Source organism: Pseudonaja textilis, chromosome 3, assembly GCF_049901715.1.
Source record: "Pseudonaja textilis isolate UNSWEBS1 chromosome 3, rPseTex1.2, whole genome shotgun sequence".
Lineage (NCBI taxonomy): Eukaryota > Metazoa > Chordata > Lepidosauria > Squamata > Elapidae > Pseudonaja > Pseudonaja textilis.
Genome location: NC_141992.1, coordinates 75,028,681 through 75,045,430, shown reverse-complemented (window position 1 = coordinate 75,045,430; position 16,750 = coordinate 75,028,681). Strand labels below are relative to the sequence as shown.

Below are 16,750 nucleotides of genomic sequence, written 5' to 3'. Positions count from 1 at the left end.
CTATGCTTTTAGTTGTGAAATAAAATCATAGTCAAACAGCCTCCTCTAGGAAGATAATTCATTAATAAAACTTTCAATACTGTTGAAATGTGTAAACTATATCCTGCTTTAATTAATGTTTATAATTTGTAAGTTTGTATCAAATGTTTAGAAGCCCATATTTTACTTTGTAAACATTAAGAGCTTTATTCAGTTATTTAAAAGGGAATAAAAGACAGATGCTTTGAAGTGCAAGATGCAATAGCAGTGTTGTGGGTCTCAAAATACTGTGTTTCATTTTAAATGCAATCATACATTTTAATTTTTTCTGCCAATATCTTAATATCACAGCAACTTCTCATACACTTTCTAGCATTAAATAGTCATGAGGAACATTATTTTCCCTAAATGGAGTACTATGGTATCCAATGATATCTCATGAATCCAAATATAATTCATTTATGATTTAAGTTAACTAAACTAAAAGATACACAGCTGCTACAGCTTGCTTTCAAAATGAGCATTTAGGAAATTAAAAAGGGCCTTTTTACCCACTTGCTGTATATTTTACAATATTGCCAGCATAATCATATGCATTCATTCACAAATGAATCCCAATGTGTTCAATTAGGACTTAATCTCAGGTAACAGTAGATATCATTGCCTGAGTATCTAAAATGCACCTGAAGTAATAAAGATACACCTAAAGGCAAAGCAGCTCATGTCTAATTAGTAGACATATACTCTTTCCTTTAAAACACATCCACATAGTGGAGAATCTGCAAGGATGGATATCCCATATAATCTATGCCATGTTAAGGAGAAGGATCCATACTTGCAGTCACATTTATATCTTCACAGTGACGCTAGCTCAGATTATGTTGCACAACCTCTTGTTTTGAAGCAGAACCTTAAATTCTCTTCCCAGCATACAAGAATGGAAAACAGGCAAACTATATAATCATTAGCCTGCACAATCAACATTTTTGTTGGGCTGTCAACATCCATACTCAAGGTTCCTAAGTTTTAATATATTTTAAATAGTCTAGTAAGAATTACTGCATTTCCCCATAACTCATTCAGCTGGACTTAAATGGCCATAAAACAGTCAGACTTATGGTAATATAGAGAAGTAACATAATCAGCACTTGTCAACTAAACAAAAGCACACTGCATAGGAAAGCAGTGCCATTTTAAAATCTCTCTTAAGAACTAGTCAAAGTAAAATATACATAAAGGTAAAAGCTTTACTTAACAGTCTCATTACCTTATTATAACAGTTATCGTGTTTTTGGCATTAAAACATTCAATTATAGATAGAACCTGTTTTGTCTGTATAATAGATACACACTTTTGATAACGTTTTCATCTCAATATATAGCACTCTACTGAATGTGAAATTCAAAGTCTGTTTTTTAACGGATTGTTTTAAAACTCTTCAAACCTTAATGCTATTTTTTTTAAAAAAATTCAAGTAGAACTGTGCACCAACAGAGAATTTTAAGAATGGCAAATGTTCATGATTGTTGTTTAAAATCTAGCATTTCAGAATGTTAATTGCTAAACAATTTCATTTATGTTGTAAGGTGCTAACTGTGGCAAATGCAATTTTACTAAGTAACATAAGGCAGTTCAATGAATATACACTGATATCAATTTCTGTTATATCTCTCTTCGCCAGGCCACATGCATCAATTTTCCTTTTTCCTTTCAATCATGATAAAAAAGATGAAGATTAAGTTGTTTTCTGAAAAAAATAAGAGATTCAGGGCAGAAACACTATATTTAAATTTGTTGAGATCACCGAAGCATGTTTCAGTGATGTCCAAGTGTTAATTCAAAGTGGGGTTTGAAACAGCAAATCAGATTGTTTTTTACTTTTCATCCAACAAAATTGGTGCAAAGACACTTTAAACAATTTACTTCTAACCTTTTGGTCCAAATACATAAAATATGCATTATTTACAGCTGCTTTCTCCTTTTGCAAATGCAATGCTTTAAAACACATTGTAAAGCATCTTAGTAAAAATATTCTACTGGTAAAAGTATCTAAATAGGAAAACCCTAACCATACCACAGGCTCACTGGTTGAGTCAGAATATGGATTTGCCAGTAGTTGTTAAAAATACAAAGAATTCATGGAACATTGATACAGAATCCATTATCTGTTTTACACTGAAGTGTAGGCAAAACCTCACTTCTTAAGAGTTTTTCCAATGTAAGACTGAGGTTCAAAAGATATTAAAGAAACACTGAGTGATTTTCAGCCTTTTTTACAATATTACTATAGGATTTGATTTAAAAAAAAACAAAACACTGATGACCAGTTCTAATTTCTTAAAATGAAAATCCATTATTTATAAATTCAGGTACGTCCAGCTGCATCATTTCTTAGAAGGTGAACATCCCAAGGAATGTCAGGTGATATGAATTCACAAGAACAAAGCACAAATGTCCACCAGTTATTTATATTATTCATAAGTGTATACAACCCAAATTTCCATCTTGAACCAACTCCTCTCTGCACTGCGTTAAGTAAAAGAAGCTGTCCTATGAATCAAGAAGACAATAAAAGGAAGTTTTTCACTTAAACTTCAGCTACAACTGGTATGTGCTTAATTTCTGTAAATCTTTGTGCAAGGTCTAGGTAATAACCTTCTTTCAGAATATTAAAGAAACTGAAGTTTAAACTCAGAGGTGATCAAGGTCTACTCTTCAGCTATCTTCTTCCAGCGACACACAGTACACTCTACCGAGCTCAAGATCAAAGCACTTCAGTGGATTTATCGATCATCTACAAATTGGTGCTGAGGACAAGGATGTGACCACAAGGTTTGTTTTCTTAACCTAAAAATATGCATCGTCTTTAGTTTGATTTGGGGTAGATCTTTTCATAAAAAAAGTTTTGTGCCAGAATATATAGCTCTCCATCTTTTTCTCGAACTGCATGGGCTCTGACAAATTGAAATTGCTCAAGAGCAAATTCATAGAACTCATTCTCCATTTTCCAGATTTCAGACTGCTGGAGCTTTGCAATGGTTTCTTTTGTGGGGAGCTTCTTCTCTGTCGTTTTCCTAAGGTGAGACTTTTTACCTAAAAAATAAATAAATCACAATTTCATTGGGTCATCGTGTAAATATTCTCATGACTGTTCAGCATGGACCACAAATTTATGGAAGGATGCACAACATGATTGTTTTAGTCTGTAGGTTTCTAAATGGATATGAAAAGTGACAAAATTTTGACCAAGATTTATTAAGTTTTGGGAAGTGAGTACCAACTTTAAGGGGAAAAAACAAAAAAGAAGTTGTATTCTTGCCACTGCTAAAGAGCTTAATTATTGAAACCATAAAGAGGGGGGTGATTGCAGAAAACTGCATTTCTTCTTATCACATTCATTTTTCTATTTCAATCATGATTAATACTTAATTAGAAATTCAGCAGTACTGATAACAAAACTAATAAAAACACAAAGCAATTTGTGTTTGGGTGACTTGTCATAATATAAATATTTTGTCTTAAAGTATCTTTTAAGACAAGAGGACAAAGTCATTTATTATAGGAATATATCACAAAACTTATATACACTTAACATATAAGCTATACCATATAGTATATTATACTATATTCTCACTATCAAAACTAACTCTTTATGTTCTACTCTCTAGCCATAATTATGAAATAATAATCAAAGTCAGACTACAAACTACAATGAACTTAAAGCAAATAGTAAATGTGGCTCCTATCAAATGGTGTGAAAAATGTTTAAATTCAAAGTAAGGAACTGGGAACAGGCCATTTCAATCATTTGTGGAGTGTTTTAAACTTGAGACACTTCCAACAAGATTAAAACAGTTCATTTCCAATGGAAAATAACTGTTTTCAGCTTGACATGTGGTGTTTCAAATTCCAAATTTGACATACATGCATGCTTTGAAGCACCTTTTCCCCTTTCACTCCCAAGCACTGCACAGCCCTGTTACATATAGCTGGTAACTTAACATTATATTTGCCATCTAGAAATGCAGTCTAATTCTAAAGGTGATCTGGTCTATTTCCTATTTACTATTACCAGGTACGAAGTTTTACTTTCTTTTTTCCAGTAATATACTGATAGGTCCCTGAAAACTTATAGACCTCTTTAAATTAGGATGAAAAGGTTAGGTCTACAGAGCCTGTGGTGGCTCAGTGGCTAAGACGCTGAGCTTGTCATTCAGAAAGATCAGCAGTTCGGTGGTTCGAATCCCTAGCACTGCGTAACGAAGCGAGCTCCCGTTACTTGTCCCAGCTTCTGCCAACCTAGCAGTTTGAAAGCATGTAAAAATGCAAGTAGAAAAATAAGGGAAGGTAACAGCATTCCGTGCGCCTTCAGCGTTTAGTCATGCCAGCCACATGACCACGGAGACATCTTCAGACAGTGCTGGGTCTTCAGCTTTGTAGCACCACCCCATAGAGCCAGAAATGACTAGCACGTATATACAAGGGGAAACTTTACCTTTATTTACAGAGCCTGAAAGACTATGGCAAAGCCATTTATGTTTTATTTTGTTTTCAGCAAAGTAAAATAAAAGATAGATATGTATGTAGATACAAAAGGAAGAACTGGAAAAAGACACTGGTATTATTATAATCTCACTAATAATTGCAAAACTTTCTGTGCACACAACTGTGCCCAGACCAAAATATATATCTTCAGCAGAAATGCTTTTGGAGAATTAAGTGTGGGGGAGAGAGGAGGAGCAGTAAACCAAACAACATTTGGGTAGCATATAGCAGTGACAGGGGAAAATGGTGCTCAGAAGATTAGAAAAGCGGATGGGCTGTTTATGGGTGAAATGAAAGTAGTGCAGGCTAAGAGATGATGTGAAGGGAAAAGATGATGCAGAGATTGGAGAGGCAATCAGGCCAGCTATATGCATCATGGCCAAGCAGCTAAAGGTAACTAAAAAAAGAATCAGGGGAAGATTCAGGGGGAAGGGTGTGGGGGGAAGCAGTGAAACATGCCGCGCTTGAAGCCAAAAAGATAGGCAAGATCTAAAGGAGTATGGACAGAAAAGCACTGAGAGACTGGCGAGGGAGCTAGTCTCTTAGACCAAGCACTGGAAGCCTTCTTCTGCAAAAGAGCCAGAAGCCATGTGCCTCTCACCTTGCCCGCTCCTCTTGGCACTTGGGAGGACTCTTTGGGGGAATATCATACATTGCTTTGTGGGAAAAAGGAAAGTAAAAATAAGAGTGTGTTCTGCAGAGTCTCAGTATGCTTCTGGTAGTTGGAGAAAGTAATGCTTATGGAGGGAGGAGGAAGAGATCTCTGCAGGTATGCAATAAACACGTATGTATATTTGTATACAGATTTATAACCCATTCAAATTGTTAGAATTCATTAAAATAGTCTGGGTCTACACGAGTCTAAGATAAAATTGCTAACTAGAATTTTTTGGTAACAGCCAGGAAGACATGATATTTCTTTTGGAGACTACTGGCTGGATGATTAGGTGTAGCAGGCTAGGTCCAGCCACTTAAGCCTTGGTTGCTGGTCAAGTTGTCTCGCTTAAGTATGTGGTGGAAGAGCAGAGAGGAACATAAACTTTGCTCTACTCAGCCTACAACAGATCAAAATGCTGTGATCTTTCATTTTGCTTTGAATCACACCCCAGCCAATCAATTCAGCAGACTTTACGAAGTGCTATGTATGTATTCTGTATATAAAACACATTTTCAGTTTTATACACAGCCATAATACACAGCTTGTAATTCTTTCAGGAATGGAATAATGAAAATCTCAGAAAAGATGCTGTGCTTTCTCCTAAAAAGAAATGCATACATACAGAGAGACATGATGCAGTTGAGGGGTGATGAAATACCTGTTCGATATAATTCTGTAGCACCCCTGAAGAAGCGAGGCAAAGCTGCCTCCAGCAACATAATGAAGTCTTCAAGCTCTTCAGTAACTCCCACTAGGAAATATTCATTAATCAAGTTGTATATGGCTTGTTCCAAAGCCCATCTGCTTCCCACATTCCTAAAATGATAAAAAAAGTAATTACAGGATGGTTTTGATGTCTGCCAAGAATTTTGGTTCCCTTCATTTAGATATTCTCACACCAGGCTAAAATAATGGCTAAGCTGTTATTTTTGCTCAGGCAAGAAAACAAAGTTTCAGCCACACACATTTTTAATTTCCTTTGCTTTTTCCCCCTGCTCCCCAGTTTTTGCTCTCTTCATTGCCTAGGTTAGATGTCAAAAGATTTACAGCTCTGATTTCTAACTTCTTAATGGTGCAAATGCCTTTTTAAAATGTGCTATAGAATGGAGAAAGTTTTGCTGTTATACTAAAACAGCCAAGAGTATCGTTTTGAATCAGATGGAAAAAAGATTCAGAGAACATTTGAGTTGTTCAACGGTTTCCCACAACAACCGTAGCATTTTAGTAAGTCTACACTATAAGCAAAAACGAAGATATTTTCTATTATCCTTCTCATCTTTCCTATTATCTCCTACTGTTGGTTTTTTTAATGATTATATTATTTCATTGTTTGTATGTACACTGAGAGTTTATGCACCGAAGACAAATTCCTTGTGTGCCTACACTTGGCCATTAAAGAATATTTCTATATTCTATTCTCTTAAAAAAAAAAATTAAACATTCTGCTGACATTTAATACTCAGAAAGTAGTTGCTCATGCCTTGCACTGAAGAAATTGTCTGAAGAAATGATCATCAACACTTTATATACTAAAAACATTGTTGGAAATTGGTTATACTTGAAGTGACCTCCAGACACTACATGTTTGGAGCATTATCATGACAAACCCTCTTGTTTACTCCTTTTTTCCTTTACTGATAAATTCACAGTGCAGCAAGTTTTTAAAAATGCAATTCAATTGTGCCTATTTCTCTCAGTGAAAATGAAAAATAAGCTTAGCTCCTTGGTCAAATACTTGTTTGTCTAATACCAAAACCTCCACCTTCTCTTAAACAGTTTTTAATCGGGATATTCAATCACTGACATGCCAGTTTAGAAAGGGCAGTTTAGTTTGAAAATGGCATATAATTCTCTAAAGCTTTACTCCTTGGAAGATGAGCTACTTTTATTAATTAAGGCTCACCATCATCACCAGCAGCAGCAGCCTGAATTTAAATTTCTGGTACCTGTTATATATAATTATATATATTAATTATATATAATTAAGGATAAATATCTTATGTAGTGTCATATTCTTACCAGCATTCAGAGCTATGCCCACAGAAAAATGGTATTTGAAGCCAGAGTTTCTCCGGAGCACAATCTGAGCCTCCAGCTGCTACACATTCGTCAAAGGTCTAGAGGGGAAAAAACCCAGAGAAACTCAGAAGTAAGCTATAAACTTCTTTCTTGCAGATGAAACTTTTCAATATGATCAAATTGTTAAATAAGGGATATCAGAACAATAGCAAAAGGTCCCGTTTCTACAACTGGGTCTGCGTATAACAACTATGCTTGCCAGTCAATCTCTATTGGGTTCCAACCGTAGATACTATTTCAATGATACAGACACTTGAGAAGCAAATGCTATCTGCAGGGATAACAACAGAAATAACTAGAAATGAAAGTTAAAATGGCTCATGGGAATATGGACAAAACATGTTAATTTTAAAAAGTGGATTATTTTATATTAGCAGGAACCAATCTGAATGTACTATAGTTGCTGATTTAAAAGATTGCCTGTTGGTAATCAAGTTATAATATTGCTACTGCAGTAGATGGGGCTAATTTTGAAAGTTCTGAATCCTCCTATACAAAAGTTAACTACTTAGTACTTTCTAACACTAACAGAGCAGAATCCAAACAAATGTTGCAGAACCATCCGTAACCAATGCAAAATCCAAGTAGCACAGAGGGTGTGATATGATTACCACCAAGCAAGTACAAGTGTACATCAGCAAGAAATGTGTGATCAGGAAGAGATTTTAAGGCAGCATTAGTTATAGCTGACTGATCAACTGGATCACAACCAACTTCCTTCTTGCTAAGAAACTCCTTAGGCTTTATAGCAAGAGTAGGGCCTCTGGACTGAATTCTCCAAGTAATGCTATAATAAAGAATCTCATAAGTAGACTGTATCTGGCTTAAAGGGAAAGGCATCTCCTGAATATGGTTAACGTGGCACCAAAGCAAAAGGAAGACGAAAACAGTCTGGCTGAAATGGATCCATGGATTGTTGTAGTGTTCCTGTAACATAAAATGAAGACCCAACTGAGGGTGCCTATGGATTTACACGATCCATGTTTTGTATATCTAAATAGGAGGAGTATTATCAGTATATACATGCTCTATGTACATTGCTTCACATGCAGTAGTTACGAAAAATAGACAAAGAAGGCTCAATTCATTGGGACTTCACAAAAATGGGACAGGACTTCGGACTTCATTTCATATTTCTTGGCTGAACTACCTATACTTGTGCATCCAACAGTTTAACCTAATTTCGTTCTGAGATGATAGTGATAATGTCTCATAATATTCAACCCCAATGTATGAAATATTATCCTGGGAAGTGATGACTATATTACTTGCAGTTTGAAGAATTCCAGTCCATGGCTCTCTGCAATACATGACAAAAGTTTTATGATTCAGCATTAACTGATTATAAAATTATCCCACCAGACTCAGGTTAATGCTGAACAATTAAGGATCTTCACACAATTCTTAATAGACTGCACTCTGCTCATGGTATGAAGCATCCAGATATTTACTCAGAGAGGAGAAGGTATCAGAAGTGTCCTTGGGGGAGGGTCAATAACAAAAGTAGTGTTGCACTAGGTAAGCGCCATCTCTTTTGTGCACATTTCATTACAGTGCCCCCACATATAAAAGGCACAAGGATTGTATTGTGCCATCATGACATTACTTCTATCGTTTTGATAAAACCTCTTATGCTACAGGATGCTTGTGAAAGACATCTTCAGTTAGTCTACACATATTACTTTATTTACTTGTCAGCAGGTGAAAAGGTAAAGCTAAGAAATCCAGGAAAGAGCTGGACAAGCAAGCATGTTAACAATTTATAGCAGAAACCTCTAACATGAGATAGCCAACCTAAGATCTTCAATAAAGGATTAAAATAGGGGAAATAAAAAAAGAAATATATGGAGGAGTACTTTTTTTTTAAAAAAGCTCATCCTGCTCTCATGAACAGATGTTTTTAAAAGATCAAAAAATTTCACAGAAAACACTTGTGAATGGAATGAGAACTTTTGCTCCAATTTTGGTTTGGAACATTATCGTCTTATGTTTTTCATTTAGTTCATAAATTACATAGTTAAAACTAAGCCACAAAGAAAGTGAATAAGATATACTTTTACTTTTTTATCCCCTTGCTTTCGCCTTCGGAGTCCAGGCCTGTAATCATCACCAAAGCGCAGGAAGTAATAATAAGAAACCAGCCGTTCTATAGGATCTCTTATGACATTGATGTATATTGGTTTCTTCTTAACACCAAATCTGAAACAGGAAAGATAATCCAATTGACAAATCAAAACGTTTCCTGCATGATGTAAAAGTGGATCTGGTATCAAGTTTATTTCAAAAGAGTGTTCCTCTCCCCCCATATTAATGTATTTAGGAAAAAACAATAAGCAGACAATATGTTTTCCATTTCAAGGGTCTTTTAAGAAGGTTCACAGTCGAGATAGTTTTCAAAGGAAGGTCACCAGACCTTATCTTAATACATTCCATTTTACTGGATTTTAAACATGTATATTTGATATTTACATATAGATACTCACTTTATTTTGTCTAACAAGAATTATCAGCAGAAGCCTTGTCTGCTTCCAACAGATGCAACCTTTTAAAACTATACTTTGCAACAAAGAAGATAATGCAGCTGGGATTACTATAATGACCAAATGGAGGAAAGGTATGAGGGTGAGGGAAGTGTTCAGAAATAGTTTGTGGTTTGATAAAGCCGTCCTTTTAAATAAATATTAAATAAATTTGATAAAATCCTGCCTTTTAAAAGATTGTTGCAGAAATGATAATTAAGCTTGATGAATACTGGAAGCTGGAAAAATGATAATTAGCTATATTCAACAGAGGAGAAAACCAGATAGGATTGGACTGAGCACAATAGTTTTGTTCTTTCATTGGCACCTTCTCCTAAGGAATCTATATAATGTTCTTGTGAAAATGTCTGTGTTTCTGTGTGTGCAAGCCTTTGACTCCTATAGACTGCCTGGATAAGGCCCTGCAATTTCTTGGCAAGATTGAGGGAGTAGCTTGCCACTGCCTCCCTCCTAGGGCAGGGACAGTAAGTGTCTGCTCCAAGGTCACCCAACTGTTTTTGTGCCCAAGGCAGAATTTAGTACAAAATAAAGCTTTCATCATATTGTGCATACAGGTAATCTTCTACTACAGCCACAGTTGAACCCAGAATCTTGGTTGTTGAATGAAGTGGTCGTTAAATGAGAGGTGTGACTATTTTACTCAATTACCATAATCCTGGCCCTTCCAAATTGCAAGTGTTAAGCAACGGTACAGTCATTATGCAGAGTGCTGGACAGACAGCCCAGGTGTGGTGAGGCTGGGAGAAGGCCCATCCCCATTTTCCCACCAGGGAAAATGACTGCAAGAAGAATGGCCAAGACCTGTCTTCCACTGCCCCAGAATATAGGAAAGGTGTGTGCTAAAATGGGATATACTAAGCAGCAAGTTGGAGATTATTTTTTAACCTAAATGGTCCTTTACAATCTGTTCTGTGAAACATTGCTCGAAACTAGCTTTTGTATTGGACATTTCTAATAGAGTTCACCATTTTCCACAAGAGGTGGGGAAAGTTTTAAATGCTTTGCGGTAAGTGTAAGAGCGGCCACAAAACTGCGCAGGCCCCAAAGTGTCAAGAGCAGACCATCCAGTCATGCTTTTGCTGCTACTCTTGATTTTGTTGTATGTCTTAAGTGCTTTTACTACATTTATCATTTTCTTCATACTAGAACTTGTCGCAGGGTGTAAACGCAACAAATATATTCTAAGACTAAACCTTCTTTTGCAGCAAAGGAAAAAGAGAAGAATCAAGGTCTCTCTTGATCATGTTTCTCAATTCATATTTCTCATTCCTTGACTCAAGCGGAAGTACCAGCTCAGCTCTGCAGGTGGGAAGGCAATGCTCAGGAAAGAGGAGCAGAAGGGAAAATAATTGCTAGAATTATTCCTCCTATACTTTATATCCTCTTAGGGGAGGAACAGCCTAACATATGTTATTTTTATATTATCTATGAATGTATATAGGCAACACAAAAGAGAACAGGTTTGGCTTTCTTCAGTAGATGGCAGAGATGAATCAGCACTTCTATGAAACAGACCCAGAAGATATCAAGATCTCTTAGATTTCAAACATGATAAAATTTAAACATGAAGAGAATCCTATCAGTAAGTTAGTACTGAACAGTTATATTTCAAAGAACATGAAAGCAACAAAACTGATTTTAAAAAAAATTCTTGTACATATCAACTCATTCTCCTGTTTGATAAAATTTCTACAATATATTTTACCACAGCTGTTGCAAAACTTTTTAACTTCATTTTAATTTTGTATGAGTGCATACTGAATCAAAGTACTTGGGGAGAGTTTACTAAGGAGGATAAATAAACAGTATTCAGAGACTGTATATTTCTCCCCTCAAAGAACATCACACCATACCATATGTTACTCAAAAAGAACAAGATACTTCTCTATTATTTTAAAAACCAAAATCACAAATATAAGAAAACAAGCTATTTGTCAATGCTGAACTAAACCTGGCAGAAGCCATTTCCCTAGTTCATCATTGCTACGCATTATGGGAGGGGGAGAAGGTTGAAATGCCTTGCTAGACAGAACATAGATGTTTTTTGTGGGAACCAAGGTCATCTCCCAGGCGATGGGAAGAGGAGAGTGCCTGAGGAGCCTGCCAATTAACCTAATTGGCCAACGTGACCAATGACACTTGGGGAAGGGGTTATTGCTGGCTTTAATTATGCTAAAACTGCTGGAAAGATTCCGAGTTGGTTTTCCACTAAGTGTGCCGATATGATGTACCCAATAAAGAAGTCCTTTGAGGAAACAAGTGGCCTCCGAGTTCTACTTGCCTGGGATTGTTAGTTGGAACCTTGACACTATTTAGAGGGCAAGCACAGTCATTTAACAAACGAAAAAACTAAAGTATAAGACAGTCCTGGGGAAAATATGCTCCAAATGTAAATTGTGATATTGTTTTGTTTCTTTCTTGAATAAGGTCTTAAGTTTCAAACTATAAATAACTTATTGAATAAAGAAATACTTATATAGATGTTCAAAATGTTATTATTTCATTACATATTCAACACAGTAATTAATACAGTATGTACATTAATACAGTATGTTACACTTCTGAATTTGGAAAAACAAATTCAAAACAAATTATACTCAGGTTTCTTCTTGGAGACTGAGAGTAGGGAGCTCTTTCTTGGTATATAATATTTCAACCTTTTTCTGCCATTGTTGACTGCACTATTATGTGATACTATGTTTCATTAGTAATTACAGTAATTAATCCAGTAATTACAGGAGGGTGAGGAAACATCATCAGTATTTATTCTGGACAGATAGCTGAAAACATTGAGATATGCTAAACGTGGCTAAGTTTTTAACTAGGAATATCTTATGTTTTATATTCTATAACAATACTTTGAACAGACTTTGCTATAATTATTAGTCAATGTATATATTTATGTGTTATATTTAGGTCCCATCTTTCATAATTAGAATGTATGAATTTTACACTGATACTATGAGACACTGGTAAGTAGAGATAAGAGTAAAATCTCCAAGTCAGGCTCAAGTCCTGGCAACTTCAGCAATACCTCAATTAATTTTCTTGGCAATATCACAGAAATGTTCCTCAAGGTCTCATTCTAGTCAACAGACCTGGAGTTCTGAGTTGGAAATTACAATATATTAGGATTATTGCAAGTATTAGAAAATAATATCAACTTTTTGGAGGTTGCCATTTTTTACACAATTACCAAAATAAAACAGAGAAAACATAGGGCAGGGAACACACACACACATGGACATTTTTTCTTAACTTGCTTTAAAAGCTACCATGCTTTCAAGGTTAAGTAAAATTGAGAATCAAACAAAGACTACAAACATATAGGAGCCGTGATGACATGGTGCTTACAATGCAATATTGCAGGCTAATTCTGCCGATTGTCTGCAGCTCGATCCTGACCAGCTCAGGGTTGACTCAGATGTCCATCCTTCTGATGTTGGTAAAATGAGGACCCAGATTGTTAGGGTCAACATGCTGACATTTGTAAACAACTCAGAGAGTACTGTAAAGCACTATGGAGCAATATGTAAGTGCTGTAAGACTAAGTGCTATTGCTATTGTTATAAGCAGAAGGAGCTGAAGAAAATGTGAAAAACTATCATATTCAATATATACCCCTAGTATTCTTAAAACAAACGTTCAAACAGAAATTTCATGCACTCAAAAATAGATCATACTCAGATATTATATGCCAGTCCTATTGCTTTCTGTCTCAGACATCATCAGAGTACAGACAAGCATCTGTGGAGGGACTGGGGGTATGTGTGTCCTAAAATGATGTAAGTTGTGTTGTAACACTGCAATGCAAGCCCTGCCCTCTTTTCTATATGTGTTGCATACCAGGCACTCACTCTAAGGTGTGCAGTTTCTGGCCCAATGCTATGCTGCCTTAATCATTCTGATAAAAGCAGCAAAAACCTATGAGGTTCAAAGGAATAGCAACAATGCTTGTAATCTATTTCAACTGCTCAATACACAAGTTTCAAAGGAAACTGCTTTATACAAGATATAGCAAGAGGTTAATTAGCATATAAGTAGACATTTATTGTCTCGACTCAGAGAGTGGACTGCACATGTATTCCACCTTGTGCTATCCAAATGTATTTGGAGTGCAACTGCCAAACTTGGAGTCAGCAAGACTGTAAATTACGCTAAATGGAAAATTAAGCATTGTAGTGTCAAGACATTATAAAGAAGTAATATTTGTCAAAAGAAAGAGAATCTGATGTCATTGAACCAATACTATTACTGTCTATCCTGTAAGCTTAAACAGCTGACCATTGACTTTTAAAGAGAGGTTCTCTTCCCATAGTTGGAATGTTACAATGTACATTAAATGTACTAGCTCAAATAATAGCACAGATAATGCTACACTGAATAGAAGGCAACTTAGCAATTATATAATCATGGTGGGAAACATTTAATGTTAAAACTAACAAGTTCATTTCTATTAAAAAAAATAGCCACAAGTCTGGAGCATCTAAAATATTTCGCAACATCAGAAATCCTTTGAGGGAGAATAGGCAGTCAGTCCTAAAATTTGAGGATGGGATGACAGTTTAATACCACTTGTAAAGTAAACAAAATTCAGACTTCTGGAGAAGCTCCAATGATTGCAATGGAACAAAGAATTTGCAAACAAATTAGTGCTTCGAAATTCCTCTCCAGACAAAGGGGAGGACCTGAGATCGCCCTTAAGTGCTGTATACTGAAATTCCTTGTAAGGAAACTACAACAATGGCCACTAGCTGATTTGAGAGCTTCTGGAGCCAAAAGAAACTCAGCTTTGCCCAAGCCATGGTTGAGAGCATTCAAGTGGACACTGGTTTCACCAACTTTCTTAATCATTTCTGGAAATTGTTTATTAACTGCTTTGAGGCTATTAAGAACTTTCAGAATGACAAGTTTCAATATTGGACCTGGTGTTTCTCCTTCAGTCCACAGGGAAAGAAGTTTCAATTCTGAATAAATTGTTTTGAAATAAACAGCAAAAAAGTAGTTAGAACATTGATTTTAGAAAGTTACTAAGGGGCCAGATGGATTGAAAATGAGATTTTGAAATTATAAGAATCCTTTTTGTGTTTAAAATCCAATTAAAATATATAGGAAGATATAGAATATATATGGGAAGAAGAGATTTGTTGTTGCATTTTTAGAGAAAATAAGTTACTATGTAAAAAGGAAAAAGAGGAATATGAAACTTATTTACTTACTTAAGGTTAAATATATACCTTCTTACGGTATTTCTGATAAATTTTAATGGACTTTTACTGATTAGGAGTGAATGATGATGCTTTATAACTTGGTTACTGTCTTAAGATAGGAGAAGAGAGATCCTTTGTTGGAATGTTAGAGAAAATAAGTTATTAAAATCATTTTTAGTTGTCTTTATATTAGGAATATATACACATGCGTGCGCGTGCACGCACATACATATACACACACATTCAAGATTTAACTATCAGGAAAATAATTTCTCTGAATTAATTTCTCTGACTATTCAGACAAGATACATTTTTGTCCCCCAAAATCTGAACAAGGCAAGGATATGTTAAGAAAATGAAAGAGGAGATTGAGGCAGAGAGAAATAAAACTGGAAGGAGAAAACCGGTATTTGCAATTCTCTATATATTGCAATTTCTGATCTTGACCATAAGAGGGCAGTACAAATTAAAGTGAATCATGAACTGGAGTTACCTTATGAAAATTTCAAATGATAAAGAATGATTCAAGTTCAAATTGGTGCAAATTGAATTATTTGTTGTGTAGCTTACTTTGCAAAATCCAAGAAAGATATATGTCCATGATAAAATCCTGGTTTCATTTCTTTCCATGAAGTTATGTTCTTCACAAAACGTACCTACAAGAAAAAGGAAGATTTTTAAATGTTTTACAAAACAAAACACAAGAGTTTATGTATTTATGTTATGTATGTTATGCAGTGATGGGATTAAAAATTCTTTACTACCAGTTCTGTAAGCATGGCTTGGTGGGCGTGGCAGGGAAAGGATACTGCAAAATCTCCTACTACTCAAAATTTCTGCTACCAGTTCTCCAGAACTGGTCAGAACCTGTTGAATACCACTTCTGATGTTATGTATGTATGTATGTAGTATTCATTAAAAAAATTATTCTATTTTATATCCTCCAGTAATTACAGGAGGATGAGGCAACATTATCAGTATTTATTATGGTCAGATAGCTGAAAACATTGAGATATGCTAAACGTGGCTAAGTTTTTAACTAGGAATATCTTACGTTTTATATTCTATAACAATACTTTGAACAGACTTTGCTATAATTATTAGTCAATGTATATATTTATGTGTTATATTTAGGTCCCATCTTTCATAATTAGAATGTATGAATTTTACACTGATACTATGAGACACTGGTAAGTAGAGATAAGAGTAAAATCTCCAAGTCAGGCTCAAGTCCTGGCAACTTCAGCAATACCTCAATTAATTTTCTTGGCAATATCACAGAAATGTTCCTCAAGGTCTCATTCTAGTCAACAGACCTGGAGTTCTGAGTTGGAAATTACAATATATTAGGATTATTGCAAGTATTAGAAAATGGTGTTTTAAAAACAATATATTAGGATTATTGCACGTATTAGAAAATGGTGTTTTTAAAAGTTTGCTAGTATAAACAAAGGATCCGTCCTTAAAGCATTGAAGAAGCTAGATCCTTAGGACAGCTTACATGGCTGCTTGAATCTGTCCCTACTATCCGCACAGAGGCCCTTCATTTTGAAGAAGCTACATGAGTTTGCACACAAGTACATAATTTGGAAAGCAACAGTGAAACTTGGACAAAAATTGATAAACATGAAAATCAGTATCTGTAAATAATCTAATCTTGTACTTTCAGAAGTTGAAACTGTAATGGGAAAAAAATAAGATAAAGCAGACATATCTATGTTATTCTCATAATTTATCAA

The 16,750-nt window shown here is 35.2% G+C and overlaps 1 protein-coding gene across 1 annotated transcript in view; it reads right to left on the bottom strand.

The window, feature by feature from the left end:
* Positions 1-283: 283 nt before the first annotated feature.
* Positions 284-16,750, bottom strand: part of HS2ST1 (heparan sulfate 2-O-sulfotransferase 1) — a 100,971-nt gene continuing 84,504 nt past the window's right edge. The window contains exons 3-7 of the mRNA XM_026700276.2: positions 15,582-15,667; positions 9,322-9,460; positions 7,202-7,299; positions 5,841-5,998; positions 284-3,072 (exon numbers count right to left, since the gene is read on the bottom strand). Coding sequence (XP_026556061.2) covers positions 2,846-3,072; positions 5,841-5,998; positions 7,202-7,299; positions 9,322-9,460; positions 15,582-15,667 — 708 coding nt within the window. The 3' untranslated portion in view covers positions 284-2,845. The remainder of the gene's footprint in view (positions 3,073-5,840; positions 5,999-7,201; positions 7,300-9,321; positions 9,461-15,581; positions 15,668-16,750) is intronic.